At 34.4% G+C, this 15,676-nt stretch overlaps 1 protein-coding gene across 6 annotated transcripts in view; it reads right to left on the minus strand.

Annotated features, from left to right (window-relative positions):
- LOC136857976 (uncharacterized) overlaps positions 1–15,676 on the minus strand; it is a 162,440-nt gene that overhangs the window by 115,454 nt on the left and 31,310 nt on the right. For all 6 annotated transcript variants that reach the window (XR_011017588.1, XM_068225387.1, XM_068225389.1 and 3 more), the window contains exon 3: positions 5,159–5,404. Coding sequence is in view for 5 of the 6 variants with exons in the window: in XM_068225387.1 (XP_068081488.1) it covers positions 5,159–5,404 (246 nt within the window). In the remaining variant the exon portion in view is untranslated. The remainder of the gene's footprint in view (positions 1–5,158; positions 5,405–15,676) is intronic.

Consider the following 15,676-nt stretch of genomic DNA (forward strand, 5'->3'; position numbering starts at 1 on the left):
CAATTATCGGGGGATATCTTGCTTGATACTACATACAAGATTTCATCCAAGATTATATACACAAGAATCCAAGAACTCGACCAAGAACTTGGAGAATATCAAGGAGGATTTCGACCAGGTAGAAGCTGTCCAGATCAAATCATTAGATTAATATGGATAATGAAGCACCAAAGAGTTTGAAGTAAGGGTCTAGTCATCACGTTTGTAGATTTTTAAAAAGCATACGACAGTATTCATTGTGAATCATTATTAAACCAAAATATAAAATTTACCAAAGAAGACAAAATCAACAGATCCTTAAATTTCTTAGACATTACAGTAACACGTAATAATGATAACTTTGACTTCCAAATTTATAGAAAACCTACTCACACCTCAACAACAATAAAAAATACTTCATTACACCCAAAATCTCATAAACTAGCTACCTTTTACAGCTTAATTTACAGAGCCTTTAAAATCCCTCTATCACCTAAAAACCTACAAACAGAACTCAATGATATAAAAAACTTAGCAAAAAATAATGGGTATAAACTAGAAACAATTAACAATTTAATCAACAAAATCAAACTCAAATTAACAACAAAACTCATCCCTGACAAACCCCAAAAGAATAAGTTTATTACTTTCACATACAACAATCCAAACATTTACCAAATTTCAAACCCCATAAAAAGCCAAAACACTTGTATAACCTTTAGAACATCCAACACCAACCAAAAATTATTCTTCAATCACAACACAATCAATTCAAACAACAACTTTTACACAGGTTCAGGCATATACAGACTCGCATGCACACAATGTGGCGCCTCTTACATTGGTCAAACATTTTAATGCCATCAAACACAACAAATACTCAGCTATGACATCATTTCACCACTATAGAACAAGACCTCACAATTATTAAAAAAGTAGATAAAGGAAAATTAATGAATGAATTAGAAAACATCTATATATTTTTAGACCAATACTACAACAAAAATCTAAACCTCAATGATATAGTTGAAGTAAAAAACCCATTATACGAAATTTTACCAAAATTACAATCACTAAATTTAAATCAACAAAACATTCTAAATAATATTAAATTATTAACTTCCAAGTCCCCATTAATTTCAAAAAACACAACTCCAGCCCTACCCATACCCACAACTCAACCACCACCAACAACACATAAACTTAACATCCCTCCTAACCCCCACCTCTGCCACATCCACCTCCCATATCATCACACCGTTATAATATCAGAAGCACAAGTAACAACTACTGATTAACTCTATAATCTCATACTTTTAATACTAAATTTTCCTCCTTTTTGCAGACTTCTAACCAAAATCTCTGTAAAAAAATAAGGAAAGGAAAATTAATGAATGAATTTGAAAACATTCTATATATTTTTAGTCCAATACTATAACAAAATTCTTAACCTCAATGACATAGTTGAAGTAAAAAACCCATTATATGAAATTTTACCAAAATTATTGCAATCACTAAATTTAAATCAACATTACATTCTAAATAATATTAAATTATTAACTTCCAAGCCCCCATTAATTTCAAATAACACAACTCCTGCCCTGCCAAAAAAAAAACCACAAACTTAACGCCCCCTGGTAATCTTGATATGTGACAGAAAAAGGAAATTCTTCTTTTACGCATTGTAGATATTATTGATTCACATTCACGATAGACAATGTTGTTAGGCAACAATCTCCACAGCATCCACCTCCCATATCCTAACACCGTTATATTACCAGAAGCACAAGTAACAAATAACAACTACTAATTAACTCTATAATCTCATACTTTCAATACTAAATTCTCCTCCTTTTTGCAGACATCTAAGCAAATCTCGGTAAAAAAAAAACCCTACCTACCATCAAACACTCTCCCTCGCTCTTACGTACTCTGAAAGGACTAAACTTACCTTTATAAAAATAAAAAATAAATCCTTTGCTTCGCCAAACTATTAATGTTACAATTTGATTTTTCATACCATCAACCCTTTACAGAACACCTTTTAGCAAAATTAACTGAGTCCTTATTGAACTTTATAATTTTGGATGTTTACTGTCTCACTTTCCCTCGCTCCCGCATCGTAATTCAAGAGGAAGGCTAATTTTTCTCCTCACAAGAGATGGACTATAGACTGGTTCTAACTTATATTTGAATTCCACTTGATACTGATATCATTTCTCTTTATATTGTTCTAAGAATTGAACTCATTTCCCGTTACCCACCACGGCCAATAACATATAAACTTAGCACACCGCTTCAACCCTCTCCTCCATTAATCTCACATCATCCATAACACTAGTAACTTAAATATCAGTCATTTCAACGCTACCATAGCAACTATTTAATACTATTACAATTGAAAATAAAAGAAATTACACACAACGTTTTCTCTCCGAATCTTTACGTCAACGAACTTCAACGTTAATAAAGAGGTAAGTGGTTTTACACGCTTCGATTTCTCTTTAAACTCTCCTTTCATTCAAATTCATTCTTTAACACGAAAATCTCCTATTGTTACAGACTTCAATCCAAACTACTTCCCTTACAACTCTACACAAGAGACTACAGCCGTTCCTTCCTGCTAACATTTAACACAGCAACTTACCTTCAAGCACTTTTTTTTTTTTTCTTTTTTTTTGCTAGGTGCATTACGTCGCGCCGACAGAGATAGGTCTCATGGCGACGATGGGATAGGAAAGGCCTAGGAGTTGGAAGGAAGCGGCCGTGGCCTTAATTAAGCATTTGCTGGTGTGAAAATGGGAAACCACGGAAAACCAGTTTCAGGGCTGCCAATAGTGGGATTCGAACCTACTATCTCCTGGATGCAAGCTCACAGCCGCGCGCATCTACGCGCACGGCCAACTCGCCCGGTCCTTCAAGCTCTCTTCTTCTCTCGTGCTTCTAGAAAACTACACTTTTATCACTTCACATTTATTATAAAACCCACTTGATGTGATTATTATAGGCCTAGTGACATTCAATCTGTTTAAGATACAAAAGTTTCCTCTAGTATATAAACTCACGACTACTTGTATTTTAAACTTCATTAAGGCCTCATTTCAAGAATTTCTTAACTACATTCAAGAAAGTGTATAATTTTATGAATATTTGTATTTTAGACTTTATTAAGGCCTGATGTTAAGAATTTCAGAAGTATTGTCAACCATTTTGCACATTTCCTTCACATTCATATGTAAGTTAATTACAATCAGGTACCTGATTAATCAACTTTCAGTTTGAGATTAAGGCTGCAGATGCCCATAATTAAAGGGCAAAACATGTCCCTATAATTTTATTTAATTCATTATTTTTTTATGTATTGAACAGGTGGAATAAATAAACTTTAATATTTATTTGACTTCATTGTACATTTCAATACGGACCTAAATATGAGAATTATAACATGCAAAACAAGAACATAACTGTAGTTCGGTTTTGTGCTTGGCTTACAAAAGCCTACAATGTGCACATTACACATTTGTTCCCTGTGCGTGGCCACTCATACAATCAATGTGATCGTAATTTTTAACTTTATGGAACTCTAATAAAACAAGTGGAAACTGTTGAAAACGTTAATTAGTACTTTCAGCTCATAAAACAAAGCAGAAAACATCCTTGTCCATTTGAGGTTATTGAAGCAGACAGCTTTACTGATGATTGGTCGGAGTGGTTGGAGTCCTTTTTTCTTAGCTAGACCAAGTAGCAAAAACTGTATTTTCAGAATAGAAATATGTAAGGCTGTCCTACAACACAACAACGTCAGCAAGTGAAACTTACAGTGGCTTATTATCACAGCCGTTTAATTTTAACTCGTACTGAACGTAAAGAGGATTTAAACTTAAACAAAGTGTTGCCTCCTGCACTGAAGTTGGTAAAAAAAGAATGACATATTGTCCCTGCTCAAGTTTATGACTCCAGAAAATTCAGAGTGGTTGAGGAAAGTTGTAGATGATGTGACTTCCGATGACTTTAATGACTTAGAAGAATATGTAAGTGATAGTGGAGAAGATGAATCAAATTTGTAATGAACACTGCATCTGTTTTATCTATTATTTACCAACATATTTCTCTATAATGTTTAAAAATCAATTTTAGTGATTCGTTTTTTGCATGCACTGAAAAAATAAGAAAATATTGATTTTTCATTAATGACCTACTGCAGAAATGTATTTTGTAATGATTTATACTTTTTTTAGATAAAATATGCAGTTAAGAATTAGAGCAAACACTCATTTACTCGGAAACAAAAGTTTGAAATATGTTCATGGACTAACGACTTAAGATGTGTCTTTTGTGATTAAACATATACACTAGATAAATAGTGTTTCGAGTTAAAGTAAATACGTATTACCCCTAGGAAAGAATTATAATAGCCAATATATATATATGTGTGTGTGTTCGATTGGCAGAGTTTCTAAAACTTTGAATGTGTATAACTTCATTTTCTGACTTAAGTCGTTAATCCACCCATGTCCTCAATTATATTGTATAAAGTGTGATTTGATAGAATCTGATGATCTTTCAAGAATGAAACATGTCATTCTGTTTTCAATTAAATTAATCTCTTGCAAGACTAATTTGTTATTAAATGTTTTCTTTGTTCAAGTATTTTCTAATTTTATTTATCCTAAATTAGTTTTGACAAACTGAAGAAGCTCATGGTTACAGATCATGTTGAATTGTACAACAATTTAATCAACTGTAGTCATGGATTCACTAGTCGATCTGCCTTTTTCACTGTTTCAGCTGCCATGCAAACTGATATCTCCATTATTCATCACCAAAATTTTATCGTCCATTTTTTTAACATTCACACTCGCCCGACTCATATAATTGTGTCTGAACTAAATGCTCATTCTAATATATATTTCAGACGGTTTAACTTCCTCAGACCACAATGAAATGCAAATAAAGCTTAAATGATCTTTCACAGTGTAATTCAACACTGGACTGGCCACAGTGTACAAGCTGCAGATGCTCAAATGCCTTGATGGTCATGGTGCCTAAAAAGGGGTATTATCAAGAAGCCATTTTGTATCCTGAAACAAGAGCTTTCATTGTATATTTATCTATGTATCAGGAGCTTTAGAATAAAATTCCTGTTCCTTAGTAAATATGTAAAGAAAATTATACTCACTTTCTCATGTGTGGTGACATAAATATAGCAGAAAAGTCTCCATGGCCTGATGGGACAACATCTAAAAGAAATGGTTCTCCGCCCAATGTTCTTGCACACCTGACATACTCAGGTTTCTCCATTAGTTGTTTATATTGTACAAGATTTTCAGGTAGAGGAGGACATGGAGGAATTACTGAAGATCTTGCTCGTTGGAGTGAGCTAAACATACTGCAAAGCACTTCATGAGTGGCTAAGTGGCCTGCCCTGTAATGTACAGAAATGAAATATCATATTAATTTCTAGTATATAAAAATATAATTTCTTATTATATGCAGTGCAGCAATAGGTGACAATCCTTTAACAGTTCATAGGGGCAAGGAGGGAGTTATTTGAAGTGAAACGTTTTCTCCACCATTTATTACTGTAATAGTTTGTAACCGTACACACGTACGATCCCTGATTTTAGGTCAGGAAATGTTTGTAAATGACGGCCTCCCGATTTTAGGTTAAGAAATTTTTTTCGTAAACTAATTTGTAATGTAAAGTAGTGAATATCATGCGAGTTTGGTAAATTAAGATGTAAAACCATAATATTTAAAGAAGAATTTGTACGTGGAGAATAATGCATATATGCATCATTATATTTTGTATAAATTTATTTTTGGCAAGTCTATGCAAAGGTGAAGTGAAGATTGTGCAGCAAGGAAAACCGTGATTGTATCAGTATAGATAGTTGAAGTCGGTTAAAAGTGTTACAACAAGTGGTTTAAAAACCCAGGGTAGGGCCGGGAAGTGTATGCTGAAGATGGTAATTTATCTATGTGGATGAACGTGCAAGATTGCTATTTGCGAATCGGCAGGTCGGTAACCAATCTGGAAGCTCCGAGTTTGAATGAGCTTGTGTTGACCGAGGGACGCTTGAAGATGTTTCAGTGGTAGCGGTGTTTTCCAGTGGACCTTTGCAGACATGACAGCCACGTGGGCAAGCCTATGTACGTGTGCGCATGTGCAACGAGTTTATTACTGTTGCTGTTCATGACCACTGTGGTTGCCGTTCATGACAATTACCATTAAGACGTCTTTGCTGCACGAGTTCCTTACGGTTGCATTACTGTATAATTATAGAGTCATAACAAGGGCATTACTCGGTAATTACAAGTTCCCGGTGAGCAGTCAGTGGAAGAAATGAATTACATAGTGTTCTTTTGTAGGTCAGACTCTGTATTATTCCTCTCCAAGGAAATGCACACTGTGGGTAGTGTTTTACAGGTATAATCTGAAGATAATGTGTTGATGTGCACAAAACTGATTATTGCTAGAAGAAATTGTAGGCCAAGTACTCAGCGCTTCGTCATTCTTTGATTGATTTAATGTAGCATTTGTCTTGCATCTAGTCCACAGAAGTCTTTTTAACATGGTGAAGTTGTTTGATTACCAGAGTATAGTGAGGTGACTGAGTTTGTTTTAACATACAGTACAGTAATAACACGGGATAAATAGATTCCAGGGTGATGATGCTATTGTGCTAATGTATATAAGGTTAAGTATTGTGCCATTTCATTACCCTGATTACCAAAATACGGAATTTAAAAGTCGTCATTTGCCGTGAATAAAGTTAAAAAAAGTTTGTATGTTGATCCATGAAGTGGTCATTCAAATAAGTAGGAAGTGAATTGAGTTGTGCGTTATGTAGAATCAAATAAGTAATACTGGCATATGAAGCAGTATAAATATATGAAGAAAATATGGGAAAGGGAATATGAGATGATAGAATAATGTTGTATAAAAGAAATTAGTTGATGAATTATGATAAATGTTAAGACGTATGAGGAAGGATTTTCATGTAAGGTTAAATAATGAATGGTTAAGTAACGCAAATGTGGATCAAGGTTAGATTGAATGGTAGTAATGATGTTTAAATATGGAATAATCCATATTACATAATAAGTGGCAATTTGGTAATAAACATACAAACTAATAACATATATTGATCATCAAAAATAATTCCAATAATCTATAATCAACACTCATATGGCAATTTTGGAGAGAATTACATATTATGTATACGGTTTACACATTTAAGCTAAAATAACAGGTTGTTAATAAGATCTACGATCTTAGTGTCTTCTTTATGACAGCCTATCACTAGTGAGGAATTAGAAATTTCATCCATGGTATTCCTTATCAACTTGCAGTTAAATGATTGGATTCTATAAGGTGGTAAGACATAATTGCAACCTGACAACGAAGCCATTGAATCTATTTAGGACAATTTCACCTATTTCCAGGGAAGATATTTCGAATATAATTGTTTATGATTAGTTATATATTTTTTTAAATATATTATGGTAGGTAGCCATTGGAAACTACATATTTGAAACTGATCTTATTCTGTGTATGCCTATGTGTGTGCCTAATTGTGTACATCTGATATGGAAGAAAACATAAAATAATCGTTTTTGGACCCATATAAGATAACTGCTCTTAGGATAACCATCAAATATTTTATTTATTATGAGATTTTAATATTTTATTCAAATAATTTACTTTTGATATAACAAGCTCTTTAATGTTCAATTCTTTAATAAAAAAACCTAGATCTAGGAGATGTCAGAAGCAATTTGGGTTAAGACAGGGTAATTTTATTTAAATAATTCCAGTTTATGAAGATTTATATGAGAACTTATAAAATCAAAAGCTTAGACAAAGGCTGATACTGTTTTTTTATTGAAAGCTATGGTAATTAAGATGAAGAAGACGATATTCAACCAATGCTTTTAATAAAATATTATTGTAAATATTGAGAAATATTCGAGCCTCAAATTTAATTTAACCATCGCATTCTATATTTTTTTTAATAAAGAATAGTTATTAAGATTTAATTCATTGTTCAAACCTTAATGTTATGGCATCTAGTAAATATTTGCTGATTCTGTGGTTGATTTTAAGCTGAAACATCCGTAAAACTTGCCTGACATAAATGGAAGTGTTGTATTGAATAACTCTCAGTTGAATTCATGTAAAAATTTTCATATTTGATGTAATCCCTGAGATGTTCACCGACACTAGCTGTGGATTTTTTCTTGAATGCAGCGAGATTTGGACTCGGAATGGTGCAGTATGGACAGTTGTCTTACCCGTAGGATACCATTAATTTGAAGCATGGCCATCAGAACGATATACAGTTTCTTTTCTTTGTAAATTTTTTATGATGTTTATTTTTGTAAGCGGCAAAACAGGTTGGTCTCATCACGTGATGATAATTGTTGATATTTGTTTTGTTTTGTTTTATTTTATTTTATTTTGTTTTGGAAGTAAATTCTATTAGTGAAACTGATGGCAAATCTTTTATTGGTGAAGTAAAAAAAAAAACCTGGCATGCTACCCAAATTTATTTTCAGGATTAAATAGTAACTGGTAACTGGTAAGGTAATGAAGCAAGTTTGGAGCCTCGTCAGCCTAATGACCGTCGCCTTGGGAAAAGTTCATTCGTGCTCTACAGAGTCAATTATACCTGTAAATCTTTCACAGGCAGCGCCCAATTTTGTTATTTATATATTATGGAAGCTATAAATTTCCATACAGTGTTAGTATTCCGCCAAGTAGTTACATCCTATCGACTCTTTTCTGATAGGGCAACAGTTAAGTTATATCTATAAGTACCTCAGAACATGGACAACTCAATCTTGCAATCATAGTTCCCAGAAAAACTTTCAGAGATTCTGTTGCTAGAATACTTTTGCAAGTTTGCTATACAAACACCACCTTTTATCTCCTTCCCTCTAACACTTTATTGGACAATTATTGGACAATAAACAATATATAAACTGAAAATAAAACAAGGAATAATGTATGGCATTATTCAAAATAACCAATATCAAAGAAAAATTATTATAGACTTTTTTCTATGGAAAAAAAAAAAATGGATAAGACTGTTCTATGACTTCTAGCATAAGCTCAAGGCAAAAATCAAAATGGCAGGACATAAAAACAAAGCCATCTCTGCACAGACCAAGAAAACTGGAGGGTACAAGCTTCCACTATTCATATCTTTGATACTAAGTGGAATATAGTAGTTAGCTGTTAGCTCTATGCCAGGAATCATTTGTCCCCACAAATTAATCCCATACACATTTTTGGCTTAGGGTGTGTGAACCCCAAGGCCATGTCCTTCCCCAGGGGTGAAAGTCTCATCACACTTTTTCTTTACTTCCTGATGGGAAAATAAACTCGCATCCTTCCAGGAAAACCACGAACACCTTTCCCACCAAAACTGCTAGGCCTAATGTTTGAAAGATCACAGTTTACATGCATAGGCAACAAAATAGGATACTAAACAATAAAGAATGCTACAAGAAAAGCAAGAAAAAAATTTGAAATATATATTGATATTTACCGTAATTACAATATTAGAACTGTAACAGAACTGGTTCCAATGTCAATAAGAATTGTATAACCATGCAATGAGAATGTGATTCTTCATGTTAATGAAAGTCTACATGGACTGATCCTTAAGTAAACTGGCAACAATATTTGTCTACAAATAGTATGAGTTTATTATCATTTATGATCAAAATATATGATGCTTAGCTTTACAAATTTCTTTCTTTGTAGCAGTAATATTTTTGTAAAATCTACAGTTATGGAATAATCCGAATTTACAGTCGGCTTCTTACACAGCTCTCGTGAAGTATTTTAGAGCTACTGCCAGCAGGAATTTTGACTGCTCCTAACACGAACTACATTTCGCATCAGACAACTTGACACACGGCTCAACAGAGTGAGACAGAACAGTAAGTGACAGAGAGAAGCTATGCACATGCTCCATCATGTACTACACGCTGGAAACATTCAGCTGGAACACAAACCATTCTCTCCTGTTGACAGTAAGTGATGGGTGTGCAAGAACAAAAACCTTCACAAAGGAAACGTAATACAGTGAAAAAATCTCTCACGTTTTAAGTGTTTTTCCGGGGCAACAGACAAAGCTTAGCAGTTGAAAACCGAATGTTGTGAATTACAGTTCATCAGTGAACATTGGCAGCAGGACCGCTTCTGCTTCAACATCTAAGGAATAATGTAAGTTTATTAATTTATGACTTACTTGTTTTTTCTAATATCAATGGATGTTAATTCTTTCAATTTAATAGTGTATATTTATTGGCATATTCTGAGGTTTTTAAGAACATATTTGCATTAATACTTGGACATTTTTTTAGGGTTTGAACTTCTACGTCTTACTGTTCACAATCCATGAATATTTTATGAACTCATCAGATTTTTTTCTTGTGGTTTATGTTGTTCAGTAAAATTTCATTGAGTAGTTTTTCTTAAGTCAGTTGAACAAGCCACCCTCTTCTTTAGAGCCATGTAATATCACTTGGCATGTTATATTTAACATACAATAGAAGAAAGCGTAATTATCCACCTTTTTTCATTACAAAATATGTTGTTAATACAATCACATTTTTATTTAGAACCATTTTCAATGTCTTTGGACACCATCATCAGCCAAAACAGGTCATATGAACAAAGATATACAAGTATTATAACACATATTATAGACCCTTAATAATAACATTAATTGGATGAAATAAAAAGTGACAGTGCTTAAAAGTCATTCTTACAATATTTACAAGTTATGAACTTGTTGGTAAAATTATAAAATGAAAATATCAACCAATATTTTAAAAAATCTTGATCACTTTGTAATGGTTAAAAAGTCTTGAGCGTGGCGTTACTAAACACTGGGCGAAAATTGAACACTGACATCTAAAAATTGATGTAGAATGTAGTTCCTCCGCGGAACATTGATGGTAAGATAAACTATGTAAATTTGATAGTGGCTTGTAATGTCAGATCATAACAAGAAACAGTAAATTACAAGGTACTTAAACAAGTGGATCTTGCTGCAGGCAAGTTTTTAATTTCTTGCCCTTATTCCAGTATTTCATTTTAACTCTTAACTTTCTTTTTCATACTTTAGGCTCCGCATTGGATCGAGAACTTTTTGGCCATATAACTACTCTTCTGTCTGTCAGGGTTCACAAACACAGTCAACCCTCCACCCTCCTGCTAATGTACCTTCGGCTGATCGCAAGCGCTCTCCCTTGGAGACTAATGGCACTGCCACCACCTCGCAGGAAGCAGCGCCATATCTTCCATCTGGCTCGACACGTGCCCCACGATCATCAGCTGTTAGCGAGCAGCTCTCCCTCATACCACCAACTAGTGGCAACACCAACATGCTGAACACACCACCCTCCAACACCACAGGTAACACTAATTCAACTGAGGACAAGGTTGTGACCATGGTGCAAGGTATATTGGGGAACGAATTACAAAATAGGGACTTTCTTCAACCCTTGGTAACAGTTCTTGCACAAAAAGTTTGTGAAGAACTAAAAGAAACAACAGATTTCAATTCTAAAGTTATCAGTGATTTAAGAAATGAATTAAAAGATCGTGAAAATGAAATGAGTTGAAGTCTTCATTAAATCATAAAATGGACAAAACTGAACAATATCAAAGGGAAAATAGTATTCGAATTTTTGGGCTGCCCGACGAATCTAGTGAGGATACAACTCGCTTAGTGCTCAATGTGGCCCAAAAATTTAAGGTCCCCTTACACGCGGAAGTTATTGACCACTTGCATTGGGTTGGAGTCCCTGCGTCTGGGAAGTCAAGGGCTATTATATGTAAATTTGTCTCCTACACCAAGAGATCAGCAGTTTTCCACGTGAAGAGGCTGTTAAGTGGAACCGAGGTGACGATTCGTGAAAATCTTACCTCCACCAGACATTACCTTTTGAAACAGGCAATTTCTATCTTCGGCAAAAAGCAGGTATGGACTTCTGATGGCACAATTATCATACTACAATGGGGTGTTAAACACCGTGTGAAAAATACTGCTGAACTAAAAAAGATCTCTCCTTGTTGAAGTTAACTTAGTATGTTCTGTTCACTATCCTTTTCTCTACTTTCGCTTTGTGTAATCTAAAACTCTATGTAATGTTATTAGGACTTATAATTGAATATTAATTTTCTGAAATTTTTGTAACCATCCAAATTTATGCATGTCTTCTAAACTTAAGTCTTCTGAAATTCACAAAATCATTGAAGATCTATCCGAAATCTATCCCTTTGATTTGAAAATAATTCACTTAAATGCACAGTTATTAGTTGATAAGGTACATTTCGAGGAGTTTTTGACTGCTTTGTTAATTCAAATATTAATGTTATTGCTGTAAGTGAGACATTTTTCAAGGAGCCCATACTGGACTAAGAGATCAACATTCCTGGCTTTAATTTATATTCAAACGATAGAACGGGCAAGAGAGGAGGAGGAGTACCTGTGTACGTGAAGAGCAACATAAAATGTTAAATAATTCACACCTCGCCTGCAGAATATTGTCGTAAGCCAGAATATATTTTCCTTGAACTTGAATTAGCTGCGGGTAAAGTCTTATTTTCATACATCTACCATCCTCCCAAAATTGGTTTTATGGAGTCGTTTGTAGAGGTGATGTATAATTACGTTTTTCATTATAAATATGTTATAATTGCAGGTGATATGAATGGCCATTTTGCATCAGGGTCCTCAGAAACTGTAGTAATCGATGATGCACTTGACTCATGCAATCTGACTAGAATACCATTTGATGACACCACACTGCATATTGTCATATTGTCATTCTAATCTCGATACCATAGCTTCAAATTGTAACGATACCCTGGATTTTCGACACATGATATGCTATATGCTGTCTTCTCGATATCAACACCCAAATATGAAAGAAAATGGATCACATTTAGAGATTTCCACAGTTTCAATCCTGAAGATTTTCGAAAAGACGTAACAACAGATTTCAATTCTAAAGTTATTAGTGATTTAAGAAATGATTTTAAAGCTCTTGAAAATGAAATTCTGGAGTTGAAGTCTTTATTAAATCATAAAATGGACAAAACTGAACAATATGAAAGGGAAAATAGTATTCAAATTTTTCGGTTGCCCGAAGAATCTGGTGAGGATACAACTCGCTTAGTGCACAATGTGGCCCAAAAATTTAAGGTCCCCTTAAACGCGGAAGATAATGACCGCTCGCATTGGGTTGGAATCCCTGGATATGGGAAGTCAAGGGCTATTATATGTAAATTTGTCTCCTACACCAAGAGATCAGCAGTTTTCCGTGCAAAGAAGCTGTTACATGGGTCCAAGGTGGCGATTCGTGAAGATCTTATGTCTACCCGACATCACCTTTTGAAACAGGCAATTTCTATCTTCGGCAAAAAGTAGGTGTGGACTTCTGGCTTCCTGGTATGAAGTATTTTCTCAGCGTAGTATCGATGACAAAGTCACCAAATTTTATAGTTTAATTTTTGCGTTGTACAACAAGCATTCCCCATTAAAAGTAATTCGAACCAAACACCCACCTAACTCGTGGATAACATCTACAATTAAAACATTAATCTCTGCGCGGGACAAGGCAAAAAGAAAGCACATCAAAACCAGGAAACCTGAAGACTTTCAAAAGTTTTGCATCTTGCGTAATAAAACCAAACTCGTGATCCGAGACGCCAAAATGCACGTATTCTGTGCTCAGTAAGAGATCAGCTCCGTCTGCTCTATGGGTAACTGAAGACCTAACCTTACAAAGGGGCTAAGTGCCAAATTTTAAAAAAATTATATTTTTACTATAGAATGGTGTTACATGACATCTGTCATTGCCCTACAAAAGCGCCAAGTGATATTCTGATTGTTGCGGTTTGTACGTTGCTCAACAGAGTGCATGACCGATATTTCTGTTGTGCTCAAGCGGTCAGTGAATATTGTAGCTAAAATTGACTTGTGTGCACTGCAATTTACTGAATATGGATACAAATGATAAGAAAAGGAGGAAGCCTAAAGGATCTGGCAGTGAACAGACTGAGAGGAAGAAGTTGAAAACAGCAGGAAGGAATATGTAACCAGAAAAAATAAACATATGCCTGCAAAGAAACAACCTTCATTACAGGTAAATCTAAACAAATAAATAAAATCTGCAAATTACTACATGTCAAAAAATATTATAAATGCACACTGCAAAATGCACACTGTTCTAATTTGCATGTTTTATTCCAGGTTATGTGCAGCTGCAAATTCCAGTGCAAAACAATAGATGCTGTTTTGAAACAAGATTTGTTCAAGAAATACTATAAAGAAGACAGAAAAACACAAGGCACGTACATTATGGGGTTGCTTAATATAACTGAAGTCAGAAGATGACGCAAACGTAATGTAGTTAATGAAGGGTATCGTAGACAAGAAACGGTAACATACTGTGATCCAGATGGTGGAGGTCACCTGAAACAAATTTGTAAAACAATGTTTATGGACATATTTGCACTAAGCAGAAAGGAAACTGAAACTTTTGTTCACAAGAAAAAGGAAGGCAAGACCAGTTTTGTGGGTGAATGTACATGTCACAAACAACCGAAATATACAGACTCCGATACGCAACGCATTATTGACCATGTAAATTCTCTTCCCTATGATATCAGCCATTATTAAAAATGAAAAACCAGTAAGGAATATTTGAGTTCAGATTTGAATTTGAACCTTCTTGTGAAAGCATATAATGAGAAGCACCCTAATAACAATATAACCTACAAGTATTACCGGAAGTGTTTTCTTAAAGAATTTCCAGATTTAAAATTTCGTAGACCGAGGAGTGACACCTGTAAAAAGTGTGATAAACTTCAGAACGAACTGCATGTATAAAGGTCACCCAATAATAAGGCAGTTCTGATAGAAATTGAACTTCATCAGAGAAAAACCGAAAAAGCATACACAGAAATGAAGAATAATGCAAACACATCTCAACAGCCTGGAAGTGATTTGAGTTGTGCATTATTTGACCTACAGCAGGTGCTATTTCTCCCAACATTGGCTCATTCAGAAATGTTTTACAAATGACAGCTTAGTTGTTATAATTTTTGTTTTCATTTTTGTGATACTGGATCCTCTTACATGTGTATGTGGCACAAGGGCATCGCAGGGAGAGGAGGCAATGAAATTGCATCATGTCTTTTAAAAGTAGTGAACATGGACTTCATTCCTAAAATGAAAATGACCCTCTGCAGTGACAACTGCAATGGCCAGAATAAGAAAATAATTTTCTCGTATGTATTTCTACTTGCCAACAATGTGTTTAATCAAATAGATCATAAATTTCTTGTGAGTGGGCATAGTTTCATGCAGTGTGATAGGGATTTTGCACTAACTGAAAAACAAAAGAGACTTGCGAAATGTTACATCCCCAAAGATCTGCACAATGTTGTTAAGTGTGCCAAGCTCAGCAATCCTTTCACCGTCCTCAAAATGGAAGAATGCAACTTTATTAATTTTCAGGTGGTAGCAGATAAGTTTATTACCACTAAGAAACAAAATATAACTTCTGCGGTGTGGATACGTGTAACATCCAAGTCTCCTGGCAGTGTTTTTATCAGAGATACATTTATAGTAATGAGATCAGCGAATGGAAACAGATCTCAGTT

Source organism: Anabrus simplex, chromosome 1 (assembly GCF_040414725.1).
Source record: "Anabrus simplex isolate iqAnaSimp1 chromosome 1, ASM4041472v1, whole genome shotgun sequence".
Taxonomy (NCBI): Eukaryota; Metazoa; Arthropoda; class Insecta; order Orthoptera; family Tettigoniidae; genus Anabrus; species Anabrus simplex.